The sequence below is a fragment of the Micrasema longulum genome, unplaced genomic scaffold (genome assembly GCF_059751315.1).
Source record: "Micrasema longulum isolate JH-2025_06_02 unplaced genomic scaffold, ASM5975131v1 h1tg001583l, whole genome shotgun sequence".
In the NCBI taxonomy this organism is placed as follows: Eukaryota; Metazoa; Arthropoda; class Insecta; order Trichoptera; family Brachycentridae; genus Micrasema; species Micrasema longulum.
This window is the reverse complement of record NW_028278766.1, coordinates 220,231-237,623: the sequence shown is the minus strand read 5'-3', so window position 1 is coordinate 237,623 and position 17,393 is coordinate 220,231. Positions and strand designations below refer to the sequence as shown.

Below are 17,393 nucleotides of genomic sequence, written 5' to 3'. Positions count from 1 at the left end.
TTATTTTTTAAATTTATTTATGACAAAATACAAGGTTTTTAAACTTTACATATTACATTTTATTACATATTTTATTTGTACGAAATATTCCCAATCAGTTAAAGTGTTGGTATGAGGGGATATTATTTATAATAACACAATAGTTTAAATAAAAGTTCAATAAAATAACATCACATATCACTCGTCACACGGACTGTAAGAACTGTTTTATTTAGGTGTTATTTTAGTACGTACATGTTTTGTATATTTTTTAGTTCATTAGAGAGTGAATTGTAAAATTTTATTGCTGTATCCAAAAAACTGTTTCTTTTTCTGTTGGTCCGAGGTTATTCGCAAGTTAAATTATTTATTTATTTATTTATTTATTAACGGACATTGTCCATGTATACAATTTATAAGGTTTAAATATTACAAAAAAAAGAGTAGTTTAAAACATTTAAAGAAAAAAGAAAGAAGCATTGACAAACATAAGGGACATCGAGACAAGATCTGGACTATTTATTTAGTGCTCGTTTAAATCGTTGTAAACTTAAACCAAAAAAGTCCAGATCCTGTCTTGAGTTAACAATACGACAAAGGCGGGTCATTGGAGAATTTAGGCCATAGTTTGTTCTATGCTGATCGATGAACAGTACTTCATTGTTTCTCAATCTACGAGTCGGAATATTGAATTTTACTTGTCCCAGTAATGATGGAACATCGGTTATACCATTTAGTATGCCGAACGGAGCCGATATGGAGTCAATATTAGTTCTACGTTTTTGTAGACTAGAAATATTTAACATTGACTCTATTTCCGCATAAGAATAATTATCTCTCTCTAGTCCGAGCATCCACGCTATTTGATGCTCTTGTATTTATTTTATGTATGTTGTAGTTGAAATTAAATTTAATATTTGTCTTTATTTTATTACTTTTCATCTTAAATATCATTTTTATTTATTCTGTCAATTCAATTCCATCAATTCCTCTAGATTGAGCATTTTTGTGATTCTATATAAATCTGTGGTTCTAGTATATTTATTAAAATTAAATGTTACTTTAAGTGCTTTATTCATTGTTCTTTGTATTGATTCTTGCATATGTTTACTACATTGCGACCATATTATTAATCCATATACAAAGTGTGGAAGTATAAAAGCATTGTATATCATTAACTTTGTACTTTTGGCAAAGACATCTGTTCTTCTCATTATTCCAATAATTGGACGTAGTTTTTTTACACATCCACATTCCCCCAACTCTCTTGTCAGTTGACTTTTTTTAAGGAGTGAAATGCAGCACGTCTACAAACATTTGTACATATCCAAAATATTATTATTATTTCTTAATTTTTCTTTTTTTCTTGTTGGATCGCGCTCGAAATGAACTTCTTTAGATGTGTGCAGGTATGTGCGTGTCGTGTTTGCGTGGTGGACGCTTGCCGCGTTATCTTGGCAAGAGGCCAAGTTTGGCTGTGAACAGAAATCTCCTTACAGCTGATACGATTTGGGAGAAAGTGGAATGTTCAATACTGAATATATTTATATTCATTTATTTATTTACTTATAAGTAGTTTATCACAAATTTTTTGAGACTAAGTCCCAACTCTATGGGACTAAAAGTCCTGTGTTGGGTTAGGACGAGAAATAAGTTGACAAAGACATACGAGTATATCACCACAAATATTATATCGCAGCAGTAGCTCAATCACAAATAACTATCGACGTGCTAATACGCGACGTGATAACAATTTCTCACCATGGTTGTTTATCGTATTCGCGATCAAACACCTAATATTAAATATCAAAATATTTACGTTTCGTGACGTGTAATCCTGCCGCGCAATCACATATTTCAATTTCACCAGTGTAAATATGGAAAATATTCCAAAACTGCAATTTTTATTTATTATTTATCATGTTTTTATTGCATTTAACCGGCAATTGGCTAGCTAAATGTCAAGAAAAGCAGTCGCCATAGTAATTTAATTTAAACATTTAAATTGATTTCAACAGAGAGGGAAAACGTTTTTGACAAGGGAATATGCCAGTCTAGCCATTTACAGGGCTTATGATCCGTCATTGGCTGGTTTAAGTGGCCACTTTACACACTGTGTAGCATTCACCATTCTGCCCATGTTTGAACATCCACATTTCCTCAACTCTTCCATCTGTTTTTGACTTTTGTGAAGCCACTTAAACCAGCCAATGACAGGCCATAAGCCCAGTAAATGCCTAGACTTACATATTCCCTTCTCAAAAACGTTTTCCCTCTCTGTTGAAATAAATTTAAATATGAACAGCTCCCTAGGGCGAAAATCCAGCCAGTCTGCAAGCATTTGGACATACTCAAACATTGTTTAATTTTCACATTTTTGTATTAGATACTCCTTACTATTTTGCAAATAATAATAATTATAATAATGGTTTATTAACAAAAATTACAATGTGATTTATAAATAAAACAAAATAAATAAACCGCTCTCCTGAACAATTTACCAAATGTGACTTCCGGCATTTCAGCTTTAAGCTACTGATATATTTTCGCTGTTTCCGGCCGTCAATATGAACAGTAGCTAATAAAATGTATTATCGATCGTAAGATATTATAATATATAGAATATTGATTAATATGGATTCAACACACAATGGACCACATAAAAAAATAAGGTGAGGTTATTTTAGGGTCATAAAGTAGGTACTCAGATTGAGAGATATATTTTTTTATTTATTGTTGAAATATACGGAGAATTCTTTTTTTTAAATACACGGAACCCGCTTCATTTGCGCAAAAGTCTGAGATGTTGTCAGGAACAAAAAGTGTAAAGACGATTAGAGTTTTAATGACGATGAAACCACAGAAAACTCGCCAGGAGAAGGCGAACTGTCGTCGTTCATCAACAGACCTTTCGATACACTTGGAAAGTGTTCGGCATGTGGAGTATAATGTTACCTTTCTTGACAAATCCTTATGACTTATGACTACCATTTATTTAACTTTTGACAGCTCGATTATGTATCGATTAGGGATGTCCTAATGCGTTACCGAATCGATTTCTCATAAAAATCGACTTTATTTATGAAAAAGTTTTAATCTCAACATTTTGTAGCTTATAAACATACCCAGACGTTTAAAGCAGAGTTTATATTACGAAAGCGCTGTAGTAAAACTGACGTGTATGAAAAGTGGTTCAGAGAAATGCTGACATCACTCGAAGAGCCATCGATAATATTTATTGATAATGCACCCTATCACTCTCGTCAAATTAATAAAATGCCAACGCAGGCCAATAGAAAATCTGTTATCATAAACTGGCTCCATGACAATGGGAAGGATGTGGACGAGTCCTTACGAAAAATAGAGTTACTGGATATACTGAAAACAAAAAAACAGCCAAAACGGTACGTGATCGATAAAATGGCAGCAGAACATGGCCATATCGTTCTCAGAATTCCCCCATACCACTGTTACACTGTTAATAAAATGCTTTTGAGCTTATCTGAGCACAAGTCAAAGGACACGCCGCTAGAAACAACACAACTCCTCCTTTTACCGCTAAGAAAATGATAGATCTTCTTAAAAATGCGTGTGCTAATGTGACGCCTGAAAACTGGGCGAATGTCGTCGAAAGCACAAAGAAGAAGATATTTTCTGATTGGGATCGTGATATTGCGTTTGACATTGTTAATACGGGAGAATTTACAATTAATGTTACTGAGGATTCAAGTGATGATTCCAGTTCATATGAGGAAGAATCCGACGATTTTTCACAATAAAATTAATTTAAAGTCATCTTTTGTAAGCCTACAAGAAAGTATCAATATTTTTCACTGCCGTTTTCTTTGGAAATTCACACAGAAATTTAATGTGATAGTGTAGTGGATCGACTATCAGCATTACAGATCAATATTATTGGTCAGAGTCAATCGGGCATCTGAAACGGGTGAGTTTTTTTTGTATCTTGTTGTACTTTGACAAATAATACTAGATAGCGTTGGCTCCTCTTTCCAGAGTTGCGTAGAGCTTTGACCGCTAAGCGTGCATCACAATTGCGTATTCAGAAATCGATAAGTAGTTTTTAATAAATATTTGATATTTTCACAATATTGAATCAGTTAGACATTTATATTTCATGTAAATTAGTCGTATTCATTATTAAGTGAATAAAAATACTGTGGCTTTCGATAGATTTTTTTTATTTTTAATTTCTGGTTTTAATTTAATTCACATTTTATATTTTTTCATGAAAAAAAAACAACTTGTATAATCCTCATTGCATAAGTAGGCTCAATAAACATCGATATCGATAAATATCGGAGCAAAAGAACATGTCGCTTCACTATCGTAATGAAAAAAACATGAAGTATTGCATTTTTCGATCTATGGTTGCCTGTCAATAATTACGGAACTTTATAGGCGCCCATGTGTCAAAAGTTAAATAAACGCTTGGAAATACTGTAATGTGTGAATTCACACTCCGTGATTCTGTCAAACCAGATCATCGAAAGTGTCGAGAATTTACCATTGCTGCAAACATTTAACATTGCTGAAACTGCTTTCACCTATAAAACTAGTCGAACTTATCAAAGCCCTCCACTTAAGTAGCGAATGCCGAATCAGAAGCAACGATGTTGTCACAGATTGGTTTGAGGTCACCACCGGAGTTCGTCAAGGTTGCGGCTTTGCACCGTTCCTTTTTATAATCCCCATGGACTTCATCCTAAGGAAGTCAATTCCACTTGATCGAGGAATACCCGTCTCCTCCTTCCAAAAACTCTGCAACCTAGAGTATGCCGATGATGCGGTTATAAATGACGATTCAGTCACGGGTCTTCAGGCCGCTGTAGATAGCCTAAATAGGTACTCCGCATGCATTGGTTTAAAATCTATATTGCAAAAGCCCATGTACTGTGTAACACTTCATGCCTCGACGCCCAAAATCTCCTGAATCTGTCAAACCAAATCACCGAAAGGGTCGAGAGTTTTAAAATACCTGGGTGTATATGTTGCGGAAAATGGCAGCTTTCAAAAAGAACTGGGAGTGTGGCTAGGAATAGCAGGCGCAACATCCAGCAGCATGAAAGCTGTCTGTAGATCGTATATTAACTAAGTTAAAACCAAATGCCGCCAATATAACGCCTGCTTAACACCTATTCTTCTCTATGGATGAGAATCGTGGCACCTCACTAGGGCCCGAAACAACAAAATATCGAGTTTTGAGAATAGGTGTCTCAGAAGAATCTCGGGTGTGCGGTGGTTTGACTTTGTGCGGAATGAAGTAACGAGAGAACGGACGCAGCAAACTCCGGTGACAACTGTCATCAAGCGGAGGCGATACGGTTGGCTTGGCCGTGTGCTGCAGATGCCTCCGGAAAGCCTTAACCACGCTTGCCTACTTTACAAGGCATCAGGTTCTCGACGTCCTGGACGTCCATTGCTGACCGTTCGTCGTCACTTCATGTCAGAACTACGAGACGCGACCCTGACGTGGGAGGATGCGCAGGAGCTGTCAGCCGACAGCGATGCCATGAGGATCTTCGTGGACACCATATACTCCAACTAGGGGGCGGACATGGAACGATGATGTGAATTGGTTCAGCCGGATGAATCTCACCTATATGATAAAGGTTTCAGCGCTTTAACTTCACAAAAAGCCAACAGATGGAAGAGTTGAGAAAATGTGGATGTTAAAACATAGGCAGCATGGTGAATGTTACACAGTGTGAAAAATGGACAGTGAAACCAGCCAATGACAGGCCATAAGCCTTGTAAATGCCTAGACTCCCATATTTTCTTCTCAAAATGTTTTCTCTCTCTGTTGCAACGAACTTTTCTATCTTCACGAAACGAAAACACAGCGTGCTATGCACTGTGTACCATAGACGTTTTTTACTGTTTTTATTCAAGGTAAAGGCAGATGACTCAACCGGAAGCGTTCTGATGCGGAACAGAATGTCATTTCGTTTCCACGGTCCACTGATTTCAAGTTTTGTGAACGCTTCGTCATTTTTTAAATTTTGTTTTTGTTCGATTTTATAAATGCGACCGGCTCATTTATGTAATAAACTATCTGAAATATTTATCGACGCGTTTAAGTATGTCCAAATATTCGTAGACAACTTCTGTGCCTCGATTATGAACGCTATCTTTTTTTATTTTATTTATTTACAATTTTAAAAAACCCGTTAGGGTTACATTAGAAATTTTATATTGTCTAATCATTTTATGTCTCGTCTAGTCTAGTTAGTTCAGTCATCATGTGCTTTTTCAGATTGATTTTAAATTTGTCTCCAGTAAAAGTTTTAAAGTGGTAAGGTAAGTCGTTATAGTGTTTAAGTCCATTATGTAATATTTTTGACTGTCCTGTGTTTGTCTTTGCTTTTTCAATATGATAGTGTTGTTGTTGTCTGGTGTTATATTTGTGTATGTCAGCATTTTTGACTAAATTTATGTCGTCGTCTTGTATGTTTCCCAGTGTTATTTTGTCCCCAATTTTTAAGGTCTCAATTTTAGTCAAGTAGTTTATGTCAAACTGGTGTGTTTAATAAATAAAACAACTTTGTTTTTAACCACTTATTTTTATTTTCCACCGACCGGTTTCAAAGCAAACAAGCTTCCTCGTCAAGGTTTACGTAACTAATTAATTGATTCCTTTTTTATTTTTATCGTGTTCACTAAATACTATACGTAGACCCAATAAATCAAGTAATTTTTTCCTTACACGGGTGGTAATTTGGTAAACCGGCTTTCCACACAACTAATAATATAAGAACATTGTTAAAAAATCACAAAGATAAAGTCCGTACATATAATAAATCTGGGATATACCAATTAAATTGTAATGATTGCGATTCAATCTACATTGGAAAAACTAAAATAAACTTTAATATTAGAGTAAAAGAACACTTAAGATGCTTAAATATTTTTTAAAAAAATGAATTCGCAAATCATCTGATAGAAAATAATCATAACTTCAATAAAGACACTGGATTAAAAGTACTTCATGTTGAAAATAGAATATTAAAACTAGACAACTTAGAAATCTTAGAAATTAAAAAAGCGATTCATAATAAGAAAACAATAATTAATAACCAAATAAACAATATTTCTTTTAGTCCTCTCCTGGCTTACTTCGAAAATAATGATATCAAATTACCACCCGTGTAAGGAAAAAACTACTTGATTTATTGAGTCTACGTATAGTATTTAGTGAACACGATAAAAAAAAAAAAAACAATTAATTAGTTACGTAAACCTTGACGAAGAAGCTTGCTTGCTTTGAAACCGGTCGGTGGAAAATAAAAATTAGTGATTAAAAACAAAGTTGTTTTATTTATTTTATTATACTGAATAATCACAAAGTTAGTGCTCCACAAATAAACTTCATATAAAAAAACAATTTAAGATTTCAATCGCTGCATAGCTAAGATATTTCCCTGACTTTTTTAATTAACAGTTCAATCATCAGGAATATTGCTTCTGTTGGAGTGTTGTTTCTAATATCTCGCCTTTAGAAGGATAGATCAATCTTCTTATGAATACCTAATATCATTAGCTAAGTCCATTCTCTATTTATCTATTGAAGTCGAAACTATAATGGCTCTTTTACAACGTTAAATAAAAAAATGGCATCATCTGGCAATCGCACAGCGAATCTTTTTTGCCTTTTTAGTAAAGAAAATTGCAAAAAGTACAGTTCACTGAACGGTCAATTTAAGGAGGGAGTCGACTTGTGTATGGTAAAAAGTCAAGTTGTTCATAAAATCTATTCTTGGGTATTTTTATAGATCAATATTTTAAATGGGATTGTCATATATTTTTTGATCGATTTCGGACTCTTATGAGTAATTCCCATAATTTTATTTTATTTATTTATTCGTGTATGAAAGATGTATATATGGATGTAAATGTATGAAAGAATTGAAAAGTATGGATGTGGGAGCGAAAATGAGTAATCTAATTGTCAGTTGCCTTCTGTACGCCGATGACGCAGTCCTCCTAGCTGACAGCGAAGAGGAACTGCAATCCTTGGTTACAAAGGTTTACGAAGTGTGCAAGGAGAGTGATTTGCTAATGAATGTGCAAAAGTCGGACGTCATGGTCTTTGAAAGAAATGTAACTATGACTGAATGTAAGATTGTAGTAAATGGAGATAGTTTGAAACAGGTCGAAGAATTTGTATATCTGGGTAGTATGTTTACTAGAGATGGAAATATGGACGAGGATATTGAAAGGAGGGTTAGTGCCGGTAACAGAGTTAATGGTGCCTTAAAGTCTGTAGTAGCAAATAAGTGTCTATCGCAAGAGGCTAAATTAGCAGTTCATAATGGAGTTCTGGTACCAACCCTAATGTATGGAAGCGAAGCATGGAGTTGGAAAAAATGGGACGAAAGTAGACTGAATGCTGTAGAAATGCGATCCCTCAGGCGAATGTGCGGAAAAACAATGTATGATAGGTGCCCTAATGTCGAAATTAGAGCAGAATGCAAGGCTGAGTTAAGCATTATCGACAAAATTAAGAAAGGTCTTTTGCGATGGTTCGGTCATGAGGAGCGAATGAATGATGAAAGAACGGCTAAAAAGATTTATGATGCGAATGTGTCTGGTTGTAGAAGTCGAGGAAGGCCGAGAAAGACATGGCATGATCAAGTACAACAAATTCTTGAAAGTGGTCGTGTGGAAAGTCGGAATAATCGACGTGCGTGCATGAGAAGATGTATGAATGTGAAGGAAGCAAAGGAAGTGTGCCAGGACAGAGTGGTGTAGCGTTCTATCCTCTCTGCCTACCCCTCCGGGGAAATGGCGTGATGGTTAGTTAGTTAGTTTATTTATTCGTATTTTTCTCTTCCAAACTACCCGTGCCGAGGACACTAAGCAATATACCTTTTTGAAATGTTTTTACATTTGAGAAAAAACTAATAAAATAGAGCTAATAAAAAAAAAACAGTTTTAAAAACTAGGTACATCTACATTATTTACATTGACAAAAGCACATTGAGAATAACAAAACCTAACATAAGCTATACAATTGTGGAGCAGTTGATTCAATATTGGCCTGGGCGAATGAGACAATCCATTTTACTTCTGCCTAAAAAAACAACGCCTTTGACTTTAATTATCAACCCGTGTACTCAAATTGGTTCTAAAAAATAACAAGGGGCAGTTTTTAAAAATTACACCGCTTTTCTCAAATAATAACACCGCTGTTTTCCGGTCTCTACCTATAAATTGTATAAATGGACAATGTCCGTTAATAAATAAATATTGATAACAGCGACCTTAGCTTGTATACGTAATTTTAATACGTTTTTGATAAAAAAAAATTAATCTGTATTGGGTGTGCGCATATTTTGTTAATTAAAAAAAAGAAATTATTTTGTACTAGTTCAGTTTGTATATATACATACATGTAATTTTTAAACTTTTTATATTTTTTAAATATTCTTTCCCAGATTGCATAATGTATACATCATTTTGAATTTATTTCCATGCCTAGTATTATGTTTATTTTGTTATTTTCAAGTATTTTTCATACCCTTTTTAATTTGTAGTATATCATAATTTTAGTTTTTCTGCTTTTGTAAATAATATTATAGTTTAAAATATAAAAACGTCTTTAAATAAATTTGCTATCTGTTTGTCCCTTACTGAGTTTTTTTTAAAACTCCTTGGGAATATTGTATATAATTATGTATAATATGTTTTCAATTTAATAAAAAAAAAATATACGCACTAATTTCTCAAGGGGAATTAGGTGTCGTTTTTAGAGTTCAACTGGCCTCTTAACTTAAGATCATTACAGTTTAACGATCCTAACTGCACATTTTGAATTTTTTAAGACGTTATTACTCATAGTCGCTTTAAGTTGAAATACAAATTACTAATGAAAAAAATGCACCTTCTCTGATCAACTTTAAGTACCGCCTGAATTATTACTACTACGTTACTCTTCACAATTATTTAGCTGGAATCCAGTCCTCGTCTACAAACGTTTGGACAAACTCAAAATATCGCTGATTGAAATAACCGGTAAAAATATAGTTGATACATTGTCGACTTTTTTTTTTTTTTTTTTTTAAAAGAAATATTTGCGGTCTTATGATTTACCTAAATATTTAATTTCGAGGGCCATTTTCAACGAGTTGTAAATAACTCAACAACAACAACAACAACAAACCATCACGCCGTTTCCCCGTAGGGGTAGGCAGAGAGGATAGAACGCCATAACACTCTATCTTGGCATACAGACCTCGCTTCCTCTACATTCATACATCTTCTTATGCACGCACGCCGATTATTCCTACTTTTGACATGTCCATCTTCAAGTATTTGATGGACTTGATCGTGCCATGTCTTTCTCGGTCTTTCTCGTTTTCTGCATCCATAAACATTTGCATCGTAGATCCTTTTAGCCGTTCTTTCGCTGTCCATTCGCTCTACATGTCCAAACCAACGCAGCACCCCTTTCTTAATTCTGTCAATAATGCATGTCTCAGCCTTATACACTTCACGGATCTCGACATTTGTGCACCTATCATTAATAGTTTTACCACACATTCGCCTGAGGGATCGCATTTCGACAGCATTCAACCTACTTTCATCATTATTTGTAAATAACTCACTATTAGAAAATGGAATCGAGTTGGGGAGAGTAGGATTCGAACCACGGACCTTTGGTCCGTGGGTCCGAGACACTAGCCACAGGACCACAACCCGATTAAAATCTTTAAACTTATTAAAAAAACCGTGTGTTTGGAAATCTGATAAACAAACAGTATTGCAAAAGAGAATTACGATTTGGTTGACAGACGTTGGAAGTAAGGAATCAGAATAGTTATTAAGGATAGTAATCTAATTATTATGAAATTACATTTATTTATTTATTCATATTTTAAGCCTACAAACTATACTTAATAATAAAAATAATGTGACCTCACTAGGGTTGCCCGTGCCGAGGACACTAAACAATTAAATTAAATGAGTCTTTACATATCTCCTCTGTTGTGTCAATCAATGTTTCCGCGTGTACAAAAAAATTTTAAAGAAATTAACAAATTGTCTTTTTTTTAAAAATATAATAATCTTAAATTAGTGTTATGATTATATTTTTCGCGATCTGGCAATATTACGCGACGACTTCACACATGCGCGCGGCGAAGGTGGGGCAAAGTAGGGGGATTTTTGGACACAGTCCGATGTATTCAAATATGATTCTACGCTCCTTCTGGACTATTATTTATTATGTATTTATTTAGTTATTTTACAGAAACAAAACGTAAAAAAAATACGGTTTAAAGACAGACCAGCGAAGTTTCTAAATAAAAACAATACATATTCAATTGTGGTACAACAAAAGGGTGTGTTTGTGTGTATTTGCGTGGGAGTAAGTGTAGAGGTGTGTTTGTGTGTATTTGTGTGGGAGTAAGTGTTTAGAGTGTGTTAGTGTGAGCATCATTAAATAGCAAGTGGGATCGTATCGCAGCAAGCAAGAATGAGTTTTAATTTATTTTTAAATAAACTAAGGGGCGTGTTAAATACATCAATAGATGAAAAAAAGCATTATAGTTTGAGCAAGAACGATAGAGGAAAGAGTGTTGTGCATAGTTAGTGCTACAGACTGGCCGAGTGTAAGAAAAGGTTTTAGGCGTATATATTATTGTGTTATATTTAGTTATAAAGGTGCTAAACTTGCTTTGTTTCTTTGTTGTTCTCAATATGTGTTATTTTCTAAATGTTAATATTATTTATGTCCCGAATTGAGTTGTTGAAAATCCTAGGAATGTAATTCAACGTATTATACTTGTAAAATACTTTGTGTTATATGATTTATAAATAAAATATAAAAAAAGAAAAAAAAGATGAAATAAATACTTATTTCTTGTCACGTGAAAGGGGACATTAAGATTAATTTTGGAGAGTAGTTTAAAAGAGTCTACTTTAGTAGTCTTTTCTTAATTCTATGGTATGTATTTATGTATAAATAAATAAATAAAAGGTTACAGTTTCGGCTGAAAATCTTGTTTCGGTCGATAGCTATTCGGCATTGACTAAGACCACAAACAAAAATAAGTAATATTGCGAGATGAACTTGCTTTTGCGTATCATGTTATACTTTTTAATTATTGAGTCCAAAAGCATTAAATGAAAAAATAATACGTTGAAATCTCATACGAAAGAATACCTAGTAACGTTTGAATAGACGCTGTGATCTCATACCACAGTTGGCATGGTGACAAGATTTTAGTAAACATTGCTCAATACCTGGTTCATACAGTGACATCACAAATTTCAACATTATCCCACGGGGTAATCGGGGTGGTGTTATGCAAAAACCGAAAAAAAAAACTTAAAGTCTGTTCATTATTTCAAGAACTTCCAAATAAACAAACTAGGGCCCCGATCAGTTATTTCCGAATATCTAAAAAGAAAACCGATATTTGTGTACAAAAATGAGTATATTTGCATGAACATTTAAAGTATCTTCATCGGTAACTTATAATTTAACATGTTTTGAAGAAAAAATGTATGCATATTCTGCTTTTCATACAGAAAACTTAATTTTACTTTGTAGATAAACTTGAAAATAAATGTAAACTTCCCATTGAACGTAGTTGAGCAGAAAGCAGCCAGTCCACAATTTTGGGAAAAACGAGATATTGGTGTTATCGGGTGCAGTAAGATCCATTATATGTTCTGCTAAAAACAGCCAGACCGCTTTCATGCAAAAAAAAACTGTAAAAATCACCTTCTAAAAATAGTGCCGATCACAAAACGGAATTTATCAATTTGAAGAAAACACCCACAGGACTAGAAAAACCTTACGGTACTTTAACATTTAGTAACATTTTTCAATGCATACTAAAATTCTTGTTTTTAATACCAAAAAAACTAATGTATTTATTGTTAATCATTTGTCAAAGTCAAAAACATTCCAACTATTGTGTAGATTTGATTATTCTTCTCACAAAGGTGCTATTATCTCACTTTAACTTTTCTATGGCTGGCTGTTTTCTGCATAACTACGCTCCATTGTAATAGGGGCCCAGCCGCGTGTATCCGACGGAGAATAGCCTATTTCACACATATCATATTGATCTAAACGGCACGGTAAAATTAAAGTGGATTGACATTTATTAGATTCGTTTGTACCTATTTAAATTTGGTGATATATATATATTTTTAAATTTGCATAGTTAAACGCCTCGGTTAATATATTACTTTGAAAAAAAATGTAAAGTTCTGATATTTTAACCAAATATTTAAGTTTTGGTGTCCATCCATTTTCAACGATTTGTAAATAACTTGCTATTAGAAAATGTTAATCAAGTTGGAGAAGAGTGGGGTTCGAACCTCAGACCTCTGATCCGTGAGTCCGTAACACTAGCCACGGGACCACAACCCGATTGAAATAATATAATAAAACATAACAAAAGAGATTTTAATGATAATTTGATCAAAATCATTTTTTAAATTTAGCGAGTACTCTCAGGTAAAAGTCTCGCAAAAGGAAATTGACTGGAGATTAGTCGGTCTCATGGTGTACTGGTTATTGCGTTTGCCAGGCATTAAATAAATAAATAATTGTAAAACAATAAATATCGATCCACCGTATTGTAGTTTATCATGCCGTGTAGATTTTTGCCGTGGTGTGAAATGGGCCAATCATGCGATATCACGCAGTGGGTTCGTGGTTTACGCGTGCACATCGGTCCAGTCTACGTGATTGTACTGTAGCATCAGAATCATGAGACAAAGTGGTGTGATCTAGTTCTAATTTTGAAAGAGAAGTTTGATGCGTTTACCTACCTAATTGCTGATTCCGAAATTAAGAAAGCTGTGTCATGTATTCTGCTCACACAGGAACACCCTGGACATTGGCACTCTCAGAGCTGGGTATTTTGTTATTTTCCAGTTAGTGGCTACCTATAGTATAGTGGCTGGGGAGGTTGCACCGCGTCTATCAAGAACCCCCTAATAAGTTTAAATGTTTGTCGCAAGAGGCAAAATAAGCAGTCCACAATAGAGTTCTGTTTCCGACCTTGATGTATGGGAGCGAATTATGAACTTGAAAAACGGGGATGAAAGTAGGCTGAATGCTGTTGAAATGCGATCTTTCGGGCAAATGGGTGGTAAAATTATGTACGATAGACGCACAAATATTAAGATCCGTACATTATGTAAGGCTGAGATAAGCACTATCGACAAAATCAAGAAAGAGCTCAGCGTTCGTTTGAACATTTATTTAATTTATTTGACACTTTATATACATATAAGGGCGGGTATATTGCCTTAAGGCAATTTCTTCCCACCTACCCAAACCGTTTAGTTTAAGAAAATTATAAATACATGGACATATTGAATCTTACAATTTTATACAAAAATTAAAAACAAAGATTAACAAAATAAAAAAAAATAAAAAAAATATTAACAGTATATTTAGATAGTGACATTTCAATCTTGACTTAAATGTAAATAAAGAAGGGGCGTCTCTCACATTAGTGGGTAGACTATTCCACAATCGAGGGACACTACTGTGAAAAAGGCAAGAAAATTAGACCTATGACATGGTATTAAAAGGGTTCTCTCGTTACTAGAACGAAAAGATGGTCCGTGTTGTGAACGAGGTTGGATGAGCTCTCTCAGATAAACGGGCGAAGTGGGATTATTTAAAGTATTGTTGAGAAGTGATAGAATGTGAATGTTTCTTCTATGCCTGATACTGAGCTAGTGTAGCTGCGTGCGATACTCGGTTATGTGGTCAAATTTTCGAAGATCAAAGATATAACGAATACAAATATTCTGCAATCGTTCTAACTTATCAAGTAATTCAGAGTTAGCATCTGGATAACATACATCCATGTAGAGTGGCTAAAAATATTAACAGTACGAATGTTGATGGATGCAGAAATAGAGGAAAACCGAGGAAGACATGGCATGACCAAATCCAACAAATACTTGAAGATGGACATGTTGAAAGTCGGAATAATTGGCGCGCGTGCATAAGAAGATATAAGATAGAGTGATGTGGCGTTCTATCCTCTCTGCCTACCCTTACAGTAAAACGGCGTGATGGTTTGTTTGTTTAATATTATGTATCTTTTTTGGGTGATACCGTGTATGTTGGATTTGATCCGACGTTTCGGCTACCATTGCAGGAGCCATCTTCAGGGAAAACTGTGTGTTTTATAGAGAAATGTATGTGTTTATGTACGAACACAAAAGAGCGTGTAAACTTGGGCACCCAGACAAATCCGCAATAGCGGAACACTTTATAGACACAGGACATTTTTTCGCCTTTGAACCAAAAATTCTACATAAACCTAGTAATTATAGTGCACGAATAATAAAAGAGGCAATTGAAATACACAGACATCCAAATAATATAAACAAAGACGACGGACTTAAATTAAATTCAACATGGTTCCCAGCACTACATATGACAAAAACGAATAGAAATATGCCTACTGCCGACTGCGACACGGTACAAATTACTAGTACATAAACATAATTATTCTTTCCTACAAAACTAGAAATGTGCCTACTGCTGACTGTGACACGGTACAAATTACTAGTACATAAACACATACATTTCTCTATAAAACACACAGTTTTCCCTGAAGATGGCTCCTGCAATGGTAGCCGAAACGTCGGATCAAATCCAACATACACGGTATCACCCAAAAAAGATACATAATATTGATAACAGTGACCGTGAAAACCTTCGCACCTGTTTGTTTGTTTGTGTGGTATTATCGCTTAAGCAGTATAAACAGCGCGCCTAGAATCATGAGAGGTTCGGGCATCTACATGGTAACGAGATGTTTGATAGCACGCATCACAACAAATAAATGAGTTTTAAATATTATCCGAAAAAAAATACTTTCGGCCCTTAACTTTTAAAAGACTGCCCTTAAAAATAACACTTCGCTCTGCTGTAGACGGTGCTGTAACTTTGTGTTACATTTAACAAAATAAAACACGAATTTAAATCCAGGTATATTCATGAACAAAAATTTAATACATACACTACTTTTCGAAACATAAGACGCACTTTTTTGCTACAAAAATTCAATTTGAATCAAAAACTTTGTTCAAAAAACGGAAAAAATTCCGTTGGGCTGGTATTCCTCATTCTCGACCTGAGAATGGCCCATTGTTTTGCTGCGAACTGTAGCTAACTTAATACCCAATAGTCATAGAATGGTTTTCCTACGTTTGGGTTGCTCTATAGCTTGGCGCATTATTACTCTGAGGTTATATGCAACTATTATGGGAAACAGGAAATCAAAATGACATAAACAGACTACAAAGACAGCAAAATAAAAGTTTAAAGTTAGTATATGACCTCCCCTATATAATGGCAACTATAGAACTCTTTAAACAAATGAAGCAATTAAATATAACTGAACTCTTTAAACTAGAATCTTTAAAATTTATTCATAAATTAGCCACTGATGTAAGTTGAAGATAAATTTTAACTTGCCATTATGATCGAGGCCCTGGGAGCACAAAAAAATAATTTGTTTGATTTAATAATACAAAATAAAAAAAACGGTCGAGGCCTCTATTCCACGCAGACTAAGGAAAATAAATTGCAAGGAGGACTCACATCTTCGACGGATTTCTTCGAGTTCTCGTTCATGGAGAGTATCCACAGCTGCAGAAGATCATTGACGACCACCAGATCACTGTACAACCACGCCAGAAGCGCGTTGGTCCACCGCGTGGCGGCCAGGTCCGGTCCAGCACAGATCGGAGGCGCGTGATGCTGCCCCGGGATCCCCTTCCGCTGGATGTCGGGCCCTGGAGACATGCGCGAGAGCCGCTTCTTCAGGGGCGGCGTCGCGGACACTACACCGGAACTTTTGACGGCGGGCTTCGCGGGCGGAAGAACTTTGGATTTCAAGACCCCGGCGTCTTTGAGCGGCGCGGCGGCCTCGTCAGCCGGCTTCGCCAGCTTCTTGTCGTCGGCCTCGGGCTTCCTCGCGGCGGCGTCCTCGGGGACCGGCTTGGCGCCGCGGGCGCGGTACGCGCGGTAGAGGCGCTGGGCGAGCCACGCCAGGGCCAGCGAGAGCACCAGCCAGAAGAAGGCGAACATCACGAGCGTGTCCATGGCGGCGTCGGCGTACGAGTAGTCAAAGCTGCAGATCAGGTCGTCCACGGCCTCCGCTAAGTCGGCCATCACTCTCCATGGCTGACCGAGAGGCGCGCGCTCGCCGCCGTCGGGGCTCTGGGCGCTCGGCCGCGGCATGCCGGCGGCGGGGGCGGAGCCGCGGGGCGCGGCGGCCGTCTCCCTCGCTCGGGGGGCGCGGGGGGCGCGGGGGGCCTGGAATGAAAGCGATTGTCAGGCGTATTTCGGGAAGCGTTCGATAAGTACACGGGGCCAAAAAATCATGTTCATAAAACGTTTT

General features: G+C 35.9%; 1 protein-coding gene across 6 annotated transcripts in view; it reads right to left on the bottom strand.

Annotated features, from left to right (window-relative positions):
- Positions 1-17,393, bottom strand: part of LOC148274774 (uncharacterized) — a 133,451-nt gene that overhangs the window by 71,651 nt on the left and 44,407 nt on the right. For all 6 annotated transcript variants that reach the window (XM_088236615.1, XM_088236617.1, XM_088236616.1 and 3 more), the window contains exon 2: positions 16,592-17,308. In XM_088236615.1, coding sequence (XP_088092741.1) covers positions 16,592-17,233 — 642 coding nt within the window. In that variant the 5' untranslated portion in view covers positions 17,234-17,308. The remainder of the gene's footprint in view (positions 1-16,591; positions 17,309-17,393) is intronic.